Source organism: Symphodus melops (assembly GCF_947650265.1).
Source record: "Symphodus melops genome assembly, chromosome: 8".
NCBI classification, from domain to species: Eukaryota; Metazoa; Chordata; class Actinopteri; order Labriformes; family Labridae; genus Symphodus; species Symphodus melops.
Window position 1 is genome coordinate 16,225,845 of NC_136698.1, and position 16,833 is coordinate 16,242,677.

Sequence of the window (16,833 nt, forward strand, 5' to 3'; positions counted from 1 at the left end):
CACGTGACGGAACCCGGAAGTAAGAGACTGAAAAAGAAGGGTTAAGGTGGTTTATTTGATAAGCAATTTGCAGCGTCAGTATCAGTATGAGCCAGGAGGAATGGAGCACAAAATTACAACTTGCAACGAGAAAAAAAGTCAGAAAGTTTAGCGATCTGCGCGGTAAGTATTGTTTTGGCTCTTTCATGTAGTTCAGTTAAACCCTGTGAAAGTTTAAGATTGCACAAACTTAAGTAGCTGCTTGTTGTGTGGCTGCAGGTCGGGAGGTACAGCCCAGGGAGTTCTGGGATGTGGTGGTTTTGACTGCTGTGGATGAGAGTCAGAGAGAAGCTTATGAGCTGCAGATCTCAGAGAAACTGCAGAGAAAAGAGCTTCCCCTTGGTGTTCCCTATAAGGTCTTCTCTGATCCACCTGGATCTAAAATAGGTGAGCATGTCACCGCTCCCTGTTTGTTGTTTATTGGATTGAGAAATCAATGCATGATTATTGTTTCTGACATGACCTTGTGTTTTGCAGGTAATGGAGGATCCACTCTGTACGCTCTGCAGCAGCTCAGTTACTTGTATGGGACAGCGGTGGGCACACTGAGAGTCATACTGATCCATGCAGGTTTGAAAATGCTCGTCTTTAAATACATGCTAATAACGTTATTCAATTATTTTAACATCATTCATAATATCTAATGATCACTGACAGGGGATGAGGGGGTTACAATAAAACAAAAGCCATGGAAAATGAGGAGCAACTAAGTATAAGCAAATTTGCAACAAATTTCTTCACAAATTACAAAAACGAAACAACAAAGAACAAGCAAAAAAAACAGCCAAAGAAAAGCCTAATAATCTTGAACTAAAGGAAAGCAGGCTGAGAAGCAACACCTGAGAGAGAGATTTTAATCAACTTTATTATAGAATATTTAAAACACTGTCAGCTGACGGCTTCACCAAAATGATCAAATATAATATTTTAACAGACAATACAGATAAACCTACTTATTGAACACACATAACAGGATAAAAACAATGAATAAAGCAAACAAGTTGAAGTACAAACAAACACCTGCCTGAACAGTCGAGTGTTTGTTTGACTGGTACAAACTGCAAAATACCACTTTGGGGTTTTTTTTCTTGATAAAACACTTTCCGAAACACAATCGGAAACAGTGGCCAATGAATTTGTTAATAATTGACAAAACGTTTACTCCCCTGACTTATTTTAGTGTGATGTCGTCCTCCATAAGGATAAATAAAGGAGTGTGGGAAAGGAGCTGCATGCTTATTTTCTCAAAGGGAATGAAAAATCTATTAAATCCTGTGAATTGCTAAAGCCCCTTTCCAAAATTAGACACTGAATCCCCCTTTAAAATAATGTTACGGCATGCCCAAATCACAACACACATGCAATAACTGCCCACACTCCCCGCAAGTGCTATGCTTGTATTCATCATTGCCATTTTTTCTAAAGTTCGGTTAAGATTTAAATTTCAAGTTCTGAGATATCTTATTTTATGCACCTTTTGTATTTTTATTTGCAATCTTCCAGGTGGCTGGAGTCAGCGTTTGCCCAGTGCCAGCGCCCTGGGGAAGATCTTCACCGCCCTGCCTATGGGTGACCCTCTCTACCAGATGCTGGAGCTCAAATTGACCATGTATGTGGACTTCCCTCCTCTCATGAAGCCTGGTGTGCTGGTGACCTGCGCAGATGACATCGAGCTCTACAGTATTTCAGAGGACGAGAGCGTTAGGTTTGACCAACCTGGCTTTACAGCTTTAGCCCACCCCTCCCCGCTGTCTATCGGCACTACACATGGAGTGTTTGTGTTGCATGCTCGTGAAAAGTCTTGTAAAAACTTTGAAATGGAGAACGTCTCGTGTCGCTGCTTCCTGCACAAGCCGAGTATCCAGAAGATGAGAGACAGTGGAGCTGTTTGTAAAAAACAGAGTGGTTGTTCTTCTCTTTCTGACACAGAGTATGTCTACACAGACAGCACATATTATGTCGACTTTGACACCGCAAAGTCTCTTCTTAATTTGCTGAAGGAGCTGGGGCCTTTGGAGTGTGAGATAGACGCATACGGAGACTTTCTTCAAGCACTGGGCCCTAAAGCCACCGCAGATTACACCAAAAATACTGCAAATGTTAGCAAAGAGGAGAACAGTCTGGTGGAAATCCGTCAGAAGATCTTCCATCATCTGAAAGGGACTCCTTTCAATGTCATTCTACTAAACAACTCCAAGTTTTATCACATTGGGACCACGTCTGAGTACCTCTTTCACCTCGCAGAGGATTTGGCGCTGAAGAGAGAGCTGGGTCTGCGAACATCTGCTTTCAGCGTACACCTGAGTGAGAACTCTGAGGGCTCCTCAGGAGGCTGCGTCATGTACAGCTTGCTCGACGCCGGCTGTTCTGTGGGAGCTGGTTCAGTGGTGGAGTACTCCAGACTAGGTGCAGAAGTTTCTGTAGGTAAGGGCTCTATCGTCAGCAGCTGCTGGGTCAGTCCAGGCCTCTCCGTACCTGATGGAGTCTTTATGCACTCGCTGTGTGTTAATCAGACTAGATTTGTGACGGTCTTCTTTGGGATAAATGATGACTTGAAGCGCAGCGTGGAAGCACCTGCATATATGGAGGAGCTGAAACTTTGTGACTTCAGTTTGACGGAGTGTTTGTCTCGTTGGGGGCTGAAGAATGACGCCCTCAGGTTCTCTGGGGATCCATCCTGCTGTAGTATATGGAACGCTTGTTTGTTTCCTGTTTGCTCCGATCAACAAAGCTCATTCTCGATGTCTTTGGAGATGCTGCAGGCTGCCCTGAGCACCTCTACGTTCACCTTATCCAAAGACACGAGGCTGATGTCCATGCAAGAGTCTTTACTGTGTAAGAACCTTCAAGAGATGCTGCAGCTCAGGAAGGGACTTTATGATGACATCACACAGAAAATCAAATAATTAGTGTTCTTAATATGGATGAATGAAGACTTTTTTTTTTTTTTTTTTTTTTTTTAAAATACCTAATTAATAAGCCTTTAAATCACTGATATATTGTAGGACCATTCGATAATCACATGGTTTCCTTTCCTTTTGGTCTCAAAATTCGATGATTACGAGAGAATAAAGAGAGATACACAATCTTGCTACAAATTCAGAGCCACAAATCAAATAAAGGAATAAAAGAGAGAGACAAATATTCAGCATTCATGACATTGTTCATTTTTGATAACATTGCGAAGTCTGAGGAATACACCAAAATTACACAGTCAAATTGAGTTTAACTCATTTTAAAGGGGACACATGGTAAAAAAAACAAAAAACTACTTTCACAGGGTTTTTTAACGTTTGAACGTGTAATGAGTTAAATAAAAAATAAAGTCACCTTCCTATTGTGGCTAACAGAAGAAGTCACCTGCTGTAGTTAACTAATCTACTATTTCCTAGATGATCGGCGCTAACAATAAAATACCTTAACACCCAGACAAGGAGAAACGGTCCATCTGACTGTAGCCAGGATTTACTGCCTAAAAATATCCGCCCCGTAGGATAATTAGGTTCCAGTACAAACCCTTAACAGCCACCCCTCTACTGTCCATGCTAGGTGGTATGAGGTGTCGAAATCAGTTTCTTTTTTGTGTGTCGTAGTGTGGTGGGTCCATGCTTACCTCCGAAACTCATGGGGCGTTGTGAAGAAACCCAATCAAAAAAGGATGATTTCAGAAGATTTCATGAAATGTATTAGAAATTCAAAAAGGACAAAAATCTGACTGTCTTTTTAAAACTCCAATACAAATCAGTAAAGTATAAAGTATAAAAGGAAAAATAAAAGTTAAAATAAAGATATCAAAAGTTATGTGTACTTTGTGTAATTGGGTTCAGTGCTGCAGGTGCATCTGCCTCTGCGCTGGGGTTACATTCGCACCTAGAGACCACTAAAAGGTCACACCGCACCGCTCACCAAGAAGTCACGTTAAGGTCATTTGTGAACCTCTTCGCCTTTTGTAAGTTTAAACTGGTACATCTCGAAACCACCTCAACTTGTTACAACTTGGAATGTGGTTAAAAAAAACAAAAAACTACCCTCCGCCCATCAACTTCACCCCCAGCCTAGAGCAAAACCTTTGCACAGGTCTGCCATTTTTATTCTTGCTTCGGAGGAGGGATGTCTACCAGGAAAACTCAGGTGGCACATTGCTTTTAAAGAGACGCACAGAAAAACAGAGTGTTCTGATAGAGCTGGTTCATACAGAGTCACAGACCTCCTCTGGTGCTTGATTCATTATATTTTGACCAAAGCACAGAACTGATGTTTTATTTAGACCACAGGGGAGTGTTTGAAAAGGTTTATAATATGTTCACTTTAATGTCTGTATGCTGTTCTTCATGTTTTACACAATACAAATGTTTGCAACATTTCCCTCCTGAATCCCGAGGAGATGCACATGGATTTATCTTCACCACTAAATTGGCATTAATTTCACTGAGGGCAGCTGATAGTTAGCCTGTGGGTTTTTTTTTTTTTTTTTAACTGCATTACTAAAGCTGGCTAAACACAGGCCTCTATCTAATGGCTAAAATGTATGTATGTTGAGTGAGAAAATGTAGCATGTTTGCCTAAAATAGTTCTTGTAATTTATTGAGATAAATTCAGACTTTTATAATGAAAAACTATATTCTGTATATATATTTTTTTAATGTTAAAATTGTAATGTAATGTTTTAATTTTGTATCCAAAGCAAACTTGTTTTTCCTTTCAGGTGTCACTTTGATTGCAATAATTATCAGGAATGGTTTGGTGCTGTGTTATCTATATTAGAAAAATAAAATAAGCACAGTTGAAATCCCCAACAAAACACTGACTGTCCAGTTTGTTTTCATACACACATAATTGCACAGACTGTGAAAAAGCCTGCCTGCATATGGAGGGAGATCAGTTGTCCTAGTTGTCAGGCATTCCACACCAATGTGTTTATTTTTAGCCCACAGACATGATCCCCACTTTATCTGGACCTGTGCAATTGTGACAGAGTAAGATTGTATTACGAAACCAAACTATACACAGCAGATTTTACACGAGACGGACCTCATCAATGGGAAACTACAAATCCAGACCCTCTCAGACTTGTACAGGTAATAGCTTCTTTTGTGACATTGTGAGATTGTATTAATATGAGACGGAGAACAGGGTCTGTATTGAAGGTGGAGTGCTCGACTGGCCGCCATTACTCTCTATCAGAGAGACTGACAAGTTGAACAACTCTTTGTAAAACTGTGAGTTACTGACAGTTGCAGACATTGAAACATAAATACAATGAAATGTATGTTTGCACGCAAAATTACAAAAAAGAAGAAAACCTGCATGTTTCTGCACATGGCTGATAAGAAATCATATTGATTTGTCACTGATAATTGTGCTTTGAAGATGAGTGGAAGAAGAATGTGGGTGAGTCGTACTCTGTGATCATCGAGAAGTTGGAAGATGACCTCCAGCTTAAAGACAGCGAGCTTGTGGATCTCAAGCTTGCTTTCAGGTGACTCAAACCTATTGTGCATTCAAATAAAGAAAATAAATATATTCAAGTCTGTATGAGTTATAGTTTAACATGAATTTTTCATTCTCTGAATCTTCACCTTCGTCTGATGCTTACTTCTCTGTTGTTGATTTTTCTGTGGCTCAGCTGCGATGAGGCTTTTCAGAAGGTGAACTTGAGCTACCGAACAGAAAAGGGTCTGTCGCTGCTGCACCTCTGCTGTGTGTGTGGAGGTATGCATGACTACAAGAGGATATTAATAACTCCCAGACTAAATGTGACAGCGGGAGAGGATTACAGCGAACTGACTGACATTATTGTCTAGAAATGACATCTGTTGGTGATCACACAAAAGTGAACAACATAAATATAACGTCTACATTAATACTTAACAATTAGTTCATTTATTGTTTTTGTTTTTTTTACCTTTTTAAATTACTCATACAAAACACTTCAAACAAGTATTTGTTTTCTTCTTGTGAACAGGTAACAATGACCATATCCGCACCTTGATGCTCAAAGGCCTTCGTCCCTCCAGGCTGTCCAGGAATGGATTCACTGCACTTCACCTGGCTGCTTATAAAGTATTAAAGAGTAACAAACATAGATTTAAAATATGTCTTTAGGTGACAGGTTATCTGTATGATCTTGTTCTGATCTTCTGGCTCTAAGAGATGTCTAAGTTTTACCACATGGTGGAGTGCAAGCACACGCAAAGAATATATGTATAGCTTCATGTCTGAGCTGGGTTTTTTTCTACTATTAAGGGATGTGGTGAAGCAGATCAATCATGGCTAGCCTGTACATGTTTCACATTAATCCATAGCAGAAGTTTCTGCACTGTTTGTTTCTGCACCATAGGATGATGCTGAGTTGGTTACTGCACTTCTCCACGGAGGGTCAGACGTGCAGCAGTTGGGTTATGGTGCACTCACAGCCCTGCATGTGGCCACCCTGGCTGGACACCACGAGGTGAGAGCTGGACTTGTTTCGGTCTAATGTGTGAGGAAAATGTTTTAATTGAATCAGCACATTTATAATTTTGTACTTTTTCCACCAGGCTGCAGATATCCTGCTGCAACATGGAGCCCATGTCAATGTTCAGGATGCTGTGTTTTTCACCCCACTGCATATTGCTTCTTATAACGGAAATGAGCAGGTAAAATTGTGACTAAACAACCTCTGCTTTTTTTTAATAGATATGCACAAAACTGACGAATAATATACTTTGTTCAGAAAGTTGATGTCGGATATTATGTGCTTACTATTTTTACTTCTCAGTTGACAAAGCTGCTGCTGAAGTTTGGTGCAGATGTGAATGCAGGAGGTGAAGTTGGAGATCGTCCTCTGCACCTGGCTGCAGCCAGAGGTTTCCTTGGCATCATCAAACTTCTGATGGCGGAGGGAAGCAAAGCTAATGGTGAAAGCTACAATTACTATCGTACTTCTTTTATTCACTCTTGATTTAGTCCGTTTTCCAAAGAAATAATAATCCTCATCCATTATTACCCAAAGATAGTTTCCTCCTCTGCAGCAAAACTGTTTTGTTTCTCCCATCTTACAAAGATTAGCACCTTAAAGTCTCAGAGACAAGCCATCTTATCTAATACAGTGATTTATTCAACCATTTCCCACCATTTGTTGAGGTTTGGGTGCCTAGGTTTGTATAATTTCCTTGCATTTGCTTTGAGGCAGTGTTTTACAGTGTCCACACTGTCTCCATCAGTGGTTAATTGCTGATTTTTCTTTTTATATTTGTGACTAAACATAAAAGCATAGCTTATTATTTTCTTTACTTGCATATGGTTGTAATTTCTTTTAAAAATGCCATAGGGGAGATAATACGGTCTTGCAGTTGAAAATGATAGCATTGAGGATTTGTCAACTCGTCTTTTCAACTGTTTCCTTCAGTCAATGCCACGGATAATGAAGATCATGTCCCTCTGCACTTCTGTGCTCGCTTTGGTCACCATGAGATCGTCCGATACCTCCTGCAGGGCAACTTTGACATTCAACCTCACTCTGTCAACATCTACGGGGACACGCCGTTACACCTGTAAACGCTTCACAGTGTCAGTCGCAGGCTGTAAGTGTTGGACATATCACCATAAAATGCTGTATTTTATTCCAACAGGGCCTGCTATAATGGAAAATTTGAGGCAGGAAAGGGGATTGTGCAGCTTTCTGGCACAGAGAGTCTGTCAAAGGAGAACATATTCAGTGAGACAGCATTTCACAGGTACAGTTTCACACACTACATCTTTTTATAGACACAAATACAGACGTGCTTTGGGTTGTCACATTGTGAAATACCTGTACAGAACCTTTACTGTGGTTGATGTTGTTGTGAGGTAATAATAATGAGTGTGTATTTTGTGTCACAGTGCATGCACGTACGGTAAAGACTTGGAGATGGTCAAGTTCTTGTTGAGCCAGAACGCTATAAGTGTCAACCATCAGGGCAGAGACGGACACACAGGTCACTCTTTAAACTCCTCTATAGAAAAAGTGTAGGAGCAGTTGTTCTTTAAATTATAATAGTCTTTGGCAGCATTGACATATTTCTTTTTTTTTAGCTCTACACAGTGCCTGTTTTCATGGACATATCCGCCTGGTGCAGTTCCTGCTGGACAGCGGCGCAGACATGAACCTGGTAGCTTGCGACCCGAGCAGATCTAGTGGAGAGAAGGACGAGCAGACCTGTCTGATGTGGGCTTATGAAAAAGGTCTGTCTGTTTGGAAAAAGAGCGTAGCTGTGGGGAAAGGTGTAATGAAAATTTTATATTACAGTTCTTTATTTTGTCTCTCTCAGGTCACGATGCCATCGTCACCTTACTGAAACACTACAAGCGTCCTGACGACTCCCCCTGCAACGAGTACTCCCAGCCAGGAGGGGGTGAGTCACCCCTTTTCAACACTATCATCTGGGCCTGTTTAAAGCGTTAACCAGCAGTAACCTGGATCAGATTGAACCAGATTTGGGGAACCACATGTTTTGCTATCCAGGATCAGGTGATGCAGTTTGTGTCCTGGTTATAAGAAACAAACAGATTTTATCCAAATCAATAACTTTAATCCGATCAGATTACTTTTAAACAACTTGGCCCTGGACTAGAATCACACAAGGTCCCCTCATTAATGTGCCTGAACATGTCGGCTCTCTTCCAGATGGGTCCTACGTTTCTGTCCCGTCTCCTCTGGGGAAGATCAAAAGCATGACTAAAGGTAGTGAGGTGGAGTGAAGCGCAGCACATTTTCACACACTTGTCATCACAGCACACACACTGTCTGTTACCAAGGGAAAGGGCTTCACTGCTAACGAAAACACTTTTCTGTTTTCCTAACCAGATGTGTACCTAAATCTGTATATGATATGATATCTGTTCTTTATATCTATAACTGCTATTTAGAAATTGAACTCATTTAAGTAATGATTATTTGACTTCTTTCAGAGGAACTTTCTGCATAGGTGCACATAACCACTCCGAGGGAAAAATATGACTTATAAGCTATAGAGTCCATCAAATTTAGTGCAGCATAGCTTCCATTACGTAATTTTCACTAAAGGCCTTTTAATAAATTAAAAACAATTAAATTCATTTTTCACTTCCATTCACAGCAGAAAATACAACATTGTGACCTCATTCTAATGAGCCAATGTGTATTGGCTCATTAGTTTTATTTTGATTTACAAATATGTGATTATAACATTTTGAACTTAAGACCTCTAAAGAGACATTTTTATACTCCAGTAAAACTCTTCATGTGAGAGATAAGGTTGCAAAAAGTGCTGCTATGTATTTCAGAGAAAGCAGAAGTCCTTCTGCTCAGAGCCAGCATCCCGTCTCACTTCCATCTTCAACTGTCTGAGCTGGAATTTAATGAAATTATTGGATCAGGTAACTGCCTCCTGTTTTCTTGTCAATCAATGAAAACTTCTGAGATCTGATAGTAGTTTTGAGCATTGAATTGATCTCACACTCAGGCTCCTTTGGAAGAGTCTACAAAGGCAAATGTCGGAACAAAGTTGTTGCCATCAAACGGTAAGTGTCAAAAGAAGACATTTTGTACCACGCCTTCGGTATAGGGAAAAACTGACTTGTGAATGTCTGCCGTTGTTTCTAGCTATCGAGCCAACACCTACTGCTCAAAGTCAGATGTGGACATGTTCTGCAGAGAGGTCTCCATCCTCTGTCGATTAAATCACCCCTGCATCATCCAGTTTATGGGAGCGTGTTTGGATGACCCGAGCCAGTTTGCCATTGTGACACAGTATGTTTCTGGAGGCTCGCTGTTCTCTCTGCTGCACGAGCAGAAGAGGTGAGGAAATGTTTTTGACACACGTGTTATATATTTTTTCATCAGTATCAGTGCCCCACTGACCAGTGAAACACAAGATACTGAACTGTAACAGAACTCATATTTTGAACAATTTGACAAAAAGATAATTAACATTTAGACTGAACTATCCAGTAACCCAGGGTGTTGCAGCACAGCAGTTTTGATGAAAGTTACCCTTTCATAATCTCTCTTGATCTAGTTCTTAAGTAATTTATTATCCACAAACAAAAAATCTGTTTCCTGCTTCTTAAACGTGAGGATAAGCTATACTACCAAGTTTTACATGATTGAAAAAAACAATATCTGAATGAATATCTTTGGATTTAAAGACAAAAATGTCGGTGGATATAAAAATGTTTTTATTAGGATGCAGCCAAATTTACTTTAGCCAACTACAGCCTAAGGACCATGACCTCGAGTTAAAAACTATGACCCTTTTAAAATATATATATATATATAATTAACCTATTGTAGAGCCCTGTTGCAGTAAACCTGGAACTTTATAGCTGCTGCTAATTAAGTGAAGAATGATTTAAAACCTATGAAGTAGTTGTCAGTTGTTGTTGTAGGTGAAGTAGTTGTAAGTCCTGGGTGGTTGGATTTCTTTCATTTGATTCTTCACACACATTAATGTGATCAAGGTCTAATATCTAAAAATATCTCAAACTGCCTGAAGAAGTAACACAGTGATTTATTAAGAAAAAAAACCCAAACATGTTTGCACAGCCCAGCCAACTGTTTCAGGTCTCATTATCCTCTTTGGAAGCTTCCCCTCGGCCGTGATCGTCATTGATCCAGATGAAGTGTTCCGTAACTGTGTGGCCAGGTGCTGTCTTTATAGACTGCCCTATCGATCTGTGTAAAGTGCTGCGCGTGATTGGCAGGGACTATTGATCTGGCACTAAGTGGCTTCTGCTTTAATGATGTTTCAATGGACAGGTTGATCGACCTGCAGTCCAAGCTCATCATCGCCATCGACGTGGCCAAGGGCATGGAGTACCTGCACAACCTCACCCAGCCCATAATCCACAGGGACCTCAACAGGTGGGGGGCCACAGTGGATGAGGTGGGACAGTTTTAGCTATTTTAAATGACTATTGTCACCACTTATGATACATTTGTTCCCTGTAGCCACAACATCCTACTGTATGAGGATGGACATGCAGTTGTAGCTGATTTTGGAGGTAAGATATGTTATGCATTGGGGGTTTTTTGCTGTAAGAAAATTAAAGATCTATTTACCATTTTCTACAGTAAAATAGAATGAACTGTCTCCAGGGGATGTCACAGATGTACATGCTCTCTGACCAGCATTTAATTACCGGTACATGTATTTGGCTCCTCTTTGGATCTACTGTTGAAATAATCCCTGAGCTCATGACTGCTCAGGATTGAAGATCACTTAAATTATTTTCAGTGACCACATGGCAATGGTCATCAAGCTTGCATTCTATCTGATCAGAAGTCTCTGTAGCTGTGGCATCGTTTCTAATATGTTTCTCTCGTACTACAAATAGTCCAATAGCTTTTTTTCTTTTAATTTCCCTGACTGAATGTTGCAATACTTAAATTTAAGCACCAGCTAATTATGAGCACCTCTCTGATACCAGAAAGTAGAACAAAAATTACACATGATCTTGCCCATTAAAAAACACAAATTATGGACTTTTTGCTAGCATTGACTAACTTACACTCTACAAATACTAAACTGTCATGTGTTTTTATACAATGATAATTTACCTGAAAAGGGTTGAAAAGGTGCACTGATTGTCGTACTTGCTGACACTTGATGACTCATTTGAGGCAGAATCAGAGGCTAATACTGGGACTGGTATCCTTATTGGCACACCTCTACATGTACTATTACCATGCACCCATTGCTTCAGTCAGAGGAAATATTGATAATAATAATATAATAATCACAAATATGTAATGTTGCAGCTATGTTTCTGTTTGTTTTACTTGTGTTAGTATCATGTTATCCTAAGTAATAAACATTTGATTAAGTGGATCTGCTCTGTATGAGTGAAAAATAAAATTTAGCATGCCTGTTGATCACCATTGTTAAAATGTTGCATTTCCTTTCTGTCCTCTACAGAATCTAGATTCCTTCAATCTGTGGACGAGGATAACATGACCAAGCAGCCAGGGGTCAGATATTTTTTTTTCTCTTTTTGATTAACTTGGCGATCAATAAACCTTTTGGAATGATTGTTTTCTTCCAGTTTTGTCCACAAACTCTCTCACACCATTTGCAGCATCCATGAAAGGATAAAGACACTCTGTCTTGCATGCGAGTGAATGCTGTTATTTTTAAAGGGGTTTAAGCCATGAGCTTCTCTTGGCACCTGCCATCAATTACCGGCAAAAAAAAAATTGCCTTCATGCAGAATTTGTCTCAATGTGCTGACTCATCTACGCAGAGTGCTTGGCCTGCAGATTAGTGTTAAGTGTGTTACACCTCATGGGAACTGCTTGTTGTGAGGAAGTCCTTGCCCTTGCTGGGAAACAGCACAGTTAATTGTATAATTTTGGTGTGAGTGTGTTTATGATGGCCTGATGTATAAATACACATATACAATACAAATATGGTACACTGCAACATGGTGCCTTGCTGGATCTTCATATGCCCATATGAGTGTGTCTTGTGTTTGTGCAGAACCTGCGCTGGATGGCTCCTGAAGTGTTCACGCAATGCACACGCTACTCAGTGAAGGCTGACATGTTCAGCTACGCCCTCTGTCTGTGGGAGCTGCTCACTGGAGAAATTCCCTTTGCTCACTTGAAACCTGGTATTTTTCCTTTATGTCTATCAAAGGTTGAAATAGTGATTGTGGGGAAAGCTCTGGTTTGAATGATAATGTTTAAAGCGGCTCAATTCCACCTGGCTTCTTCGCTTTCAGGTTGCTGGTTTCCTGGTATTTGTGCATGCTATACCTAACCCTCACATTAGGCTAGTAAGCTATGTGTTCCCATGGATTGTGACGTTAAAAAAAAGTTAAAAGCCATAGAGAATAATATAAATAACAAATATGTCATTCACATACACTGAAGTTCAAGGTTGATAAAAAAAACCCTGTTTAGATTGATGTTAGATGTTCTTCTGTCGTCAGCGGCTGCAGCAGCTGACATGGCTTATCATCACGTCAGGCCTCCTATTGGTTACTCCATTCCCAAACCAATCTCTGCACTTCTGATGAGAGGCTGGTACGCCTGTCCGGAGGTAAAAGATCTGATGTAACCTCTTTCAGAATATCATTTGAACTCTGTTGATCAAGTCTCTTAAGCTTTAACTATACAGTCATTTACAGTGCACAGTACTCATTGCATTTTATGTCTATGAGGAGATGTGTTGTCCTCTGTGTAAGTGAAGACTACCTCATAGTTTTAAACTGTGTTTGATCCCATCAATAAAGTGACATACGCTGTTTAAACCCACTGACACTCAGAGAGACATTGACGCTGAGTCGGCTGCTTCGGCAAACATGTGCAGCAGTAATGAACATGACCTGCGTGTCCCCAGGTGATACATTATTGCATTGCTGTTCACTTTTAGGTGCAAACATGACCTGGATGAAGGTCCCTGATTACTGAGCCGGGCATGTTGTCTCAAGACCTCATTAAGATACATTATTACACAGCAGAGCCAATGGCCCAATTTTTCCCTCTTGGTAATTCTCCTTCCTGTTTACCAGTTAAAGGTTGACTGCTGGTTTCATCCCCCCTCAGTGATATTATACTGTCATAAAGTTTCATGAACTTATATTTATAACAGCACCTAAACGGGACATTACCCCAGCTCCTGTGGGGCTTAGAATTGGAGCACTTTGTTTACAGGGTTTGAACTACAAATGATGTATTTGATTGAGGAAAGAACACATATATATACACATACATTTTCTCCAGTATACATTGTCAGTACATATTTTTACACATAGGCTTGATAACTTACTATAATAATCATAATTAATAGAAGAGGAAATGATTTACTAAGAACAAGATGAGATGATTTTAAAAAGAGTCATTTTAACATTTATTGTTCAGTATTCTTGTGTTTTTGCACTCATGAATCTCATGTGTTGAAGCAGACAGCAGACAGGACTGGGCCCCTCTCTGAGGATGTGATGTATAATTGAACAGCTTCAGGGTGGCACTGTTTGTTCTTTTATAGTGAGGCAGGAGATCTGAGGAGCCCCTTTGAAGAAGAGTTCACTCCTGGTTTATGTGTGGGTGGACTCAAATGAAAACAAGTGTTTGAGGAAATAAATATGTGTCTTTCTTGTGTTGGCTATACCTGATGTGTGTGATTGTTTATAATTATGGCAGATGTAAATATATTTCACTTTTTCTAATTCAGGACAGGCCTGAGTTCTCTGAAGTGGTTTCCAATCTGGAGGAATGCTTGTGCAATGTTGAGGTGAACAACATTCCTCATATTCTGCAAATAAATGACTTATACTGTATGTTGGTTACTCATGTGTGTGTGCGTGTGTGTGTGTGTATCTGTTCCAGCTGATGTCGCCAGCCTCCAGTAACAGCAGCGGCTCCCTGTCACCATCCTCCTCCTCAGACTGTCTGCTTGGACGAGGAGGACCTGGCCGGAGCCACGTAGCGGCCCTCCGCTCTCGTTTTGAGCTTGAGTATGCGCTCAACACTCGAGCCTATGCCTTCTGGACTCAGAGGTACGAGAGTTAAAGCACCTTCATAGGCAGGTGAAGGTCTAGCATGATTTGCTTCACAATGATTAGATTATTCCAAAAATCCATTCGGTACAACATAAGCATTTCATAAACTCTCTACATGGTGTCCCACTGTTAAAAAGATGATGTGGCCACTCACCATTGTCACTGCTGGGTAGGTTTTCCCTTGAAGTTAACATTGCTTCACATCACATTACAGATGCTATAACATCAAGAAAGCCTTTTGATGCTGGAAAATGATTGGAAAAACACTCCCATACAAATAAAACACATCTTTTCCAAAGCAGATATAACAAGTCCTGCATCTTTTGTCTTTTGTTTTCTCATCAGTGAAAGCTAAATGTAATGTTTTGGAGGTAAAGTTACTCTAGCTGGGATTTCACAAACATGTCTGGAGCTCACCTAATTTTTAGAAACAGTCTCCTCCTCACAACTGCTGTGTTGGCAGGTAATCGTAGATTATTTAAGATCCTTACTGAAACAGTTAAGTGTGGAGTTGCTTGGATACCCAACAGGAAACAAAGGAAAGAAACCCAATAAAACATGCATGGCATTCTGACCGAGAAGGAAGGCCTCTATTAGGCGCCTGCCTTTGAGCCTCTGTGCTGTGTGACTCAGTGTGTTTGTAAGATAGTCAAAGCTTAGTAACAGTCTCTATGGACCCAGAAACAGGACATCAGGTTATTGTGGTGTGACTGAGACTTTTAATGAATCTCTTTGTGCTCTTTCTAAAATGAGTAAAGATCTTTTAGGGGTTTATTTTCACACACATTTTAATCACATGTAGTTTCTGTACATACATAAATATATTGTGTATGTTAACATTTCAGATACTTTTTTCACTCCATTTTATAAAGTGGCAGGTACATTGTGTGGATCCCATCAAACCTGTCATTAATTTTGTATACTGTCCCTCCTGTAGAGAAAGTGAGAGCAGCAGGTATTATGTGGGACATTACATATTGAATTTCTTCTGCCTCTATCTGGCTTCATCTTATCCGTCTCTCACCATGTAAACAAAGCAGTGTATATTCATGTATCAGTGTTGTCTAGCAGTGGATTAGAGTTAGGGTTTATGTTATGTATTTAATTTTTCAGTGAGAGCCGACGAGCATCCGGAGGACTTTCACTGGAGGAGCTCAGACGGAACATGCAGTTTTCTCCAATCGATCGAAATGGTTTGTCTGCAAAACACATGTGCACTTAAGCATTATATGGTGACAATATTTGTTTTTCAAAGTGAAACTAGTGCACTTCAGCACTCAGATATTATTCATAGAGAAAAAATAACCTGTGCCATAAACAAGGTGAAAGTTTGATTTGAGATGAGGCTGGTGCTATTCCATATAATATTTATAAATTTTAATAAAATAAAAATGTACAGATCTTACAACTTCTCTTTCCTGTTTGCTCCAAATATACAATACACAGTCATATAAAACATATTCATCTTAATAAAAGACCCGTTCATTGCCTTAAACAGCTAGATGATTATATTTAGTGACTCAAACAAGAACTAAAGGTGCTTTTGTTGGGAACTATTTTCTGTGGCGGATGAACACACTTTGAATATTTCTAACTGGTATGTTTGCAGGGCTGACTCAATATTATTTTCAGTATGATCATTTTGCACAAATGAAAAGGGTTTTTTCTTAAAAAGAGTAATTCTATTCATTGGTTCGTCTCTCTTTCAGGGTACGTGTCTGATCCAATGAGCACCGTGAGATTCTGCTCTTCTTTCAGCAGCAGCGGCAGCTTCGAAGACAGTAACTGAACAGTCATTGATGCTTTATTGGACGGTTTGCTGCTCTCAAACTGTATCAATGGGGGTAAACATGAAGTGACATCTAAACTAACTTTAGTTGAAACATACTGCATGACCTTTTTTTTTAAGCATACTTTTAGATCCTATATTCTTGTTTTATGTACATTTTGTTATACAAATCATGTAACATAAATATTGAATTGAAACCTCAAGATCTTTGTAAATACTCTTTGTCTGACACGCATAACTTGTTTTTCACGATTTGCATTTAATCTGAAATACAAGCTTTGAGAATTCTAATGTGCGTATTATTTTTGACATTAAGTGTCCACACACCCTCATGAAAAGAGGAGCTGGTAGTCTGTGGTGCTGCTAGCCTCGTGACTAGTTCTTCTGGTTCAGAGGCTTCAGTCCCCCAGTAAACCAACCTGCAGGCCACTTCCTGCATGTCGTTCCTCACTATCTCTCCCTCCCTCCCTCCCTGATATTTGACTCTATGAACTGTTCTA

At 39.9% G+C, this 16,833-nt stretch overlaps 2 protein-coding genes across 2 annotated transcripts; both read left to right on the forward strand.

Moving 5' to 3' along the window:
- Window positions 1-35: 35 nt before the first annotated feature.
- Window positions 36-2,991, forward strand: fpgt (fucose-1-phosphate guanylyltransferase). The gene is made up of 4 exons (XM_079349556.1): window positions 36-162; window positions 259-426; window positions 517-609; window positions 1,543-2,991. The coding sequence occupies exons 1-4, from the start codon at window positions 87-89 to the stop codon at window positions 2,943-2,945; spliced, it is 1,740 nt and encodes a 579-aa protein (XP_079205682.1). The 5' UTR covers window positions 36-86; the 3' UTR covers window positions 2,946-2,991.
- A 2,010-nt stretch (window positions 2,992-5,001) lies between these two features.
- Window positions 5,002-16,752, forward strand: tnni3k (TNNI3 interacting kinase). The gene is made up of 25 exons (XM_079349551.1): window positions 5,002-5,117; window positions 5,410-5,518; window positions 5,666-5,751; window positions 6,005-6,102; window positions 6,380-6,490; window positions 6,579-6,677; window positions 6,800-6,938; window positions 7,430-7,574; window positions 7,653-7,757; window positions 7,903-7,997; window positions 8,095-8,244; window positions 8,331-8,414; window positions 8,687-8,743; window positions 9,325-9,417; window positions 9,504-9,561; window positions 9,644-9,838; window positions 10,799-10,903; window positions 10,991-11,043; window positions 11,958-12,010; window positions 12,519-12,651; window positions 12,973-13,082; window positions 14,217-14,276; window positions 14,372-14,541; window positions 15,658-15,737; window positions 16,254-16,752. The coding sequence occupies exons 1-25, from the start codon at window positions 5,078-5,080 to the stop codon at window positions 16,331-16,333; spliced, it is 2,508 nt and encodes an 835-aa protein (XP_079205677.1). The 5' UTR covers window positions 5,002-5,077; the 3' UTR covers window positions 16,334-16,752.
- The last annotated feature ends 81 nt before the right edge of the window (window positions 16,753-16,833 follow it).

Coding starts and splice junctions, on each gene's coding strand:
- fpgt (XM_079349556.1), top strand. CDS start 87: ATGAGCCAGGAGGAATGGAGCACAAAATTACAACTTGCAACGAGAAAA. Junction 163..258: donor AAAGTTTAGCGATCTGCGCG/GTAAGTATTGTT, acceptor GTGTGGCTGCAG/GTCGGGAGGTACAGCCCAGG. Junction 427..516: donor TCCACCTGGATCTAAAATAG/GTGAGCATGTCA, acceptor TGTGTTTTGCAG/GTAATGGAGGATCCACTCTG.
- tnni3k (XM_079349551.1), top strand. CDS start 5,078: ATGGGAAACTACAAATCCAGACCCTCTCAGACTTGTACAG. Junction 7,575..7,652: donor GGGGACACGCCGTTACACCT/GTAAACGCTTCA, acceptor TTATTCCAACAG/GGCCTGCTATAATGGAAAAT. Junction 7,758..7,902: donor AGTGAGACAGCATTTCACAG/GTACAGTTTCAC, acceptor TTTGTGTCACAG/TGCATGCACGTACGGTAAAG.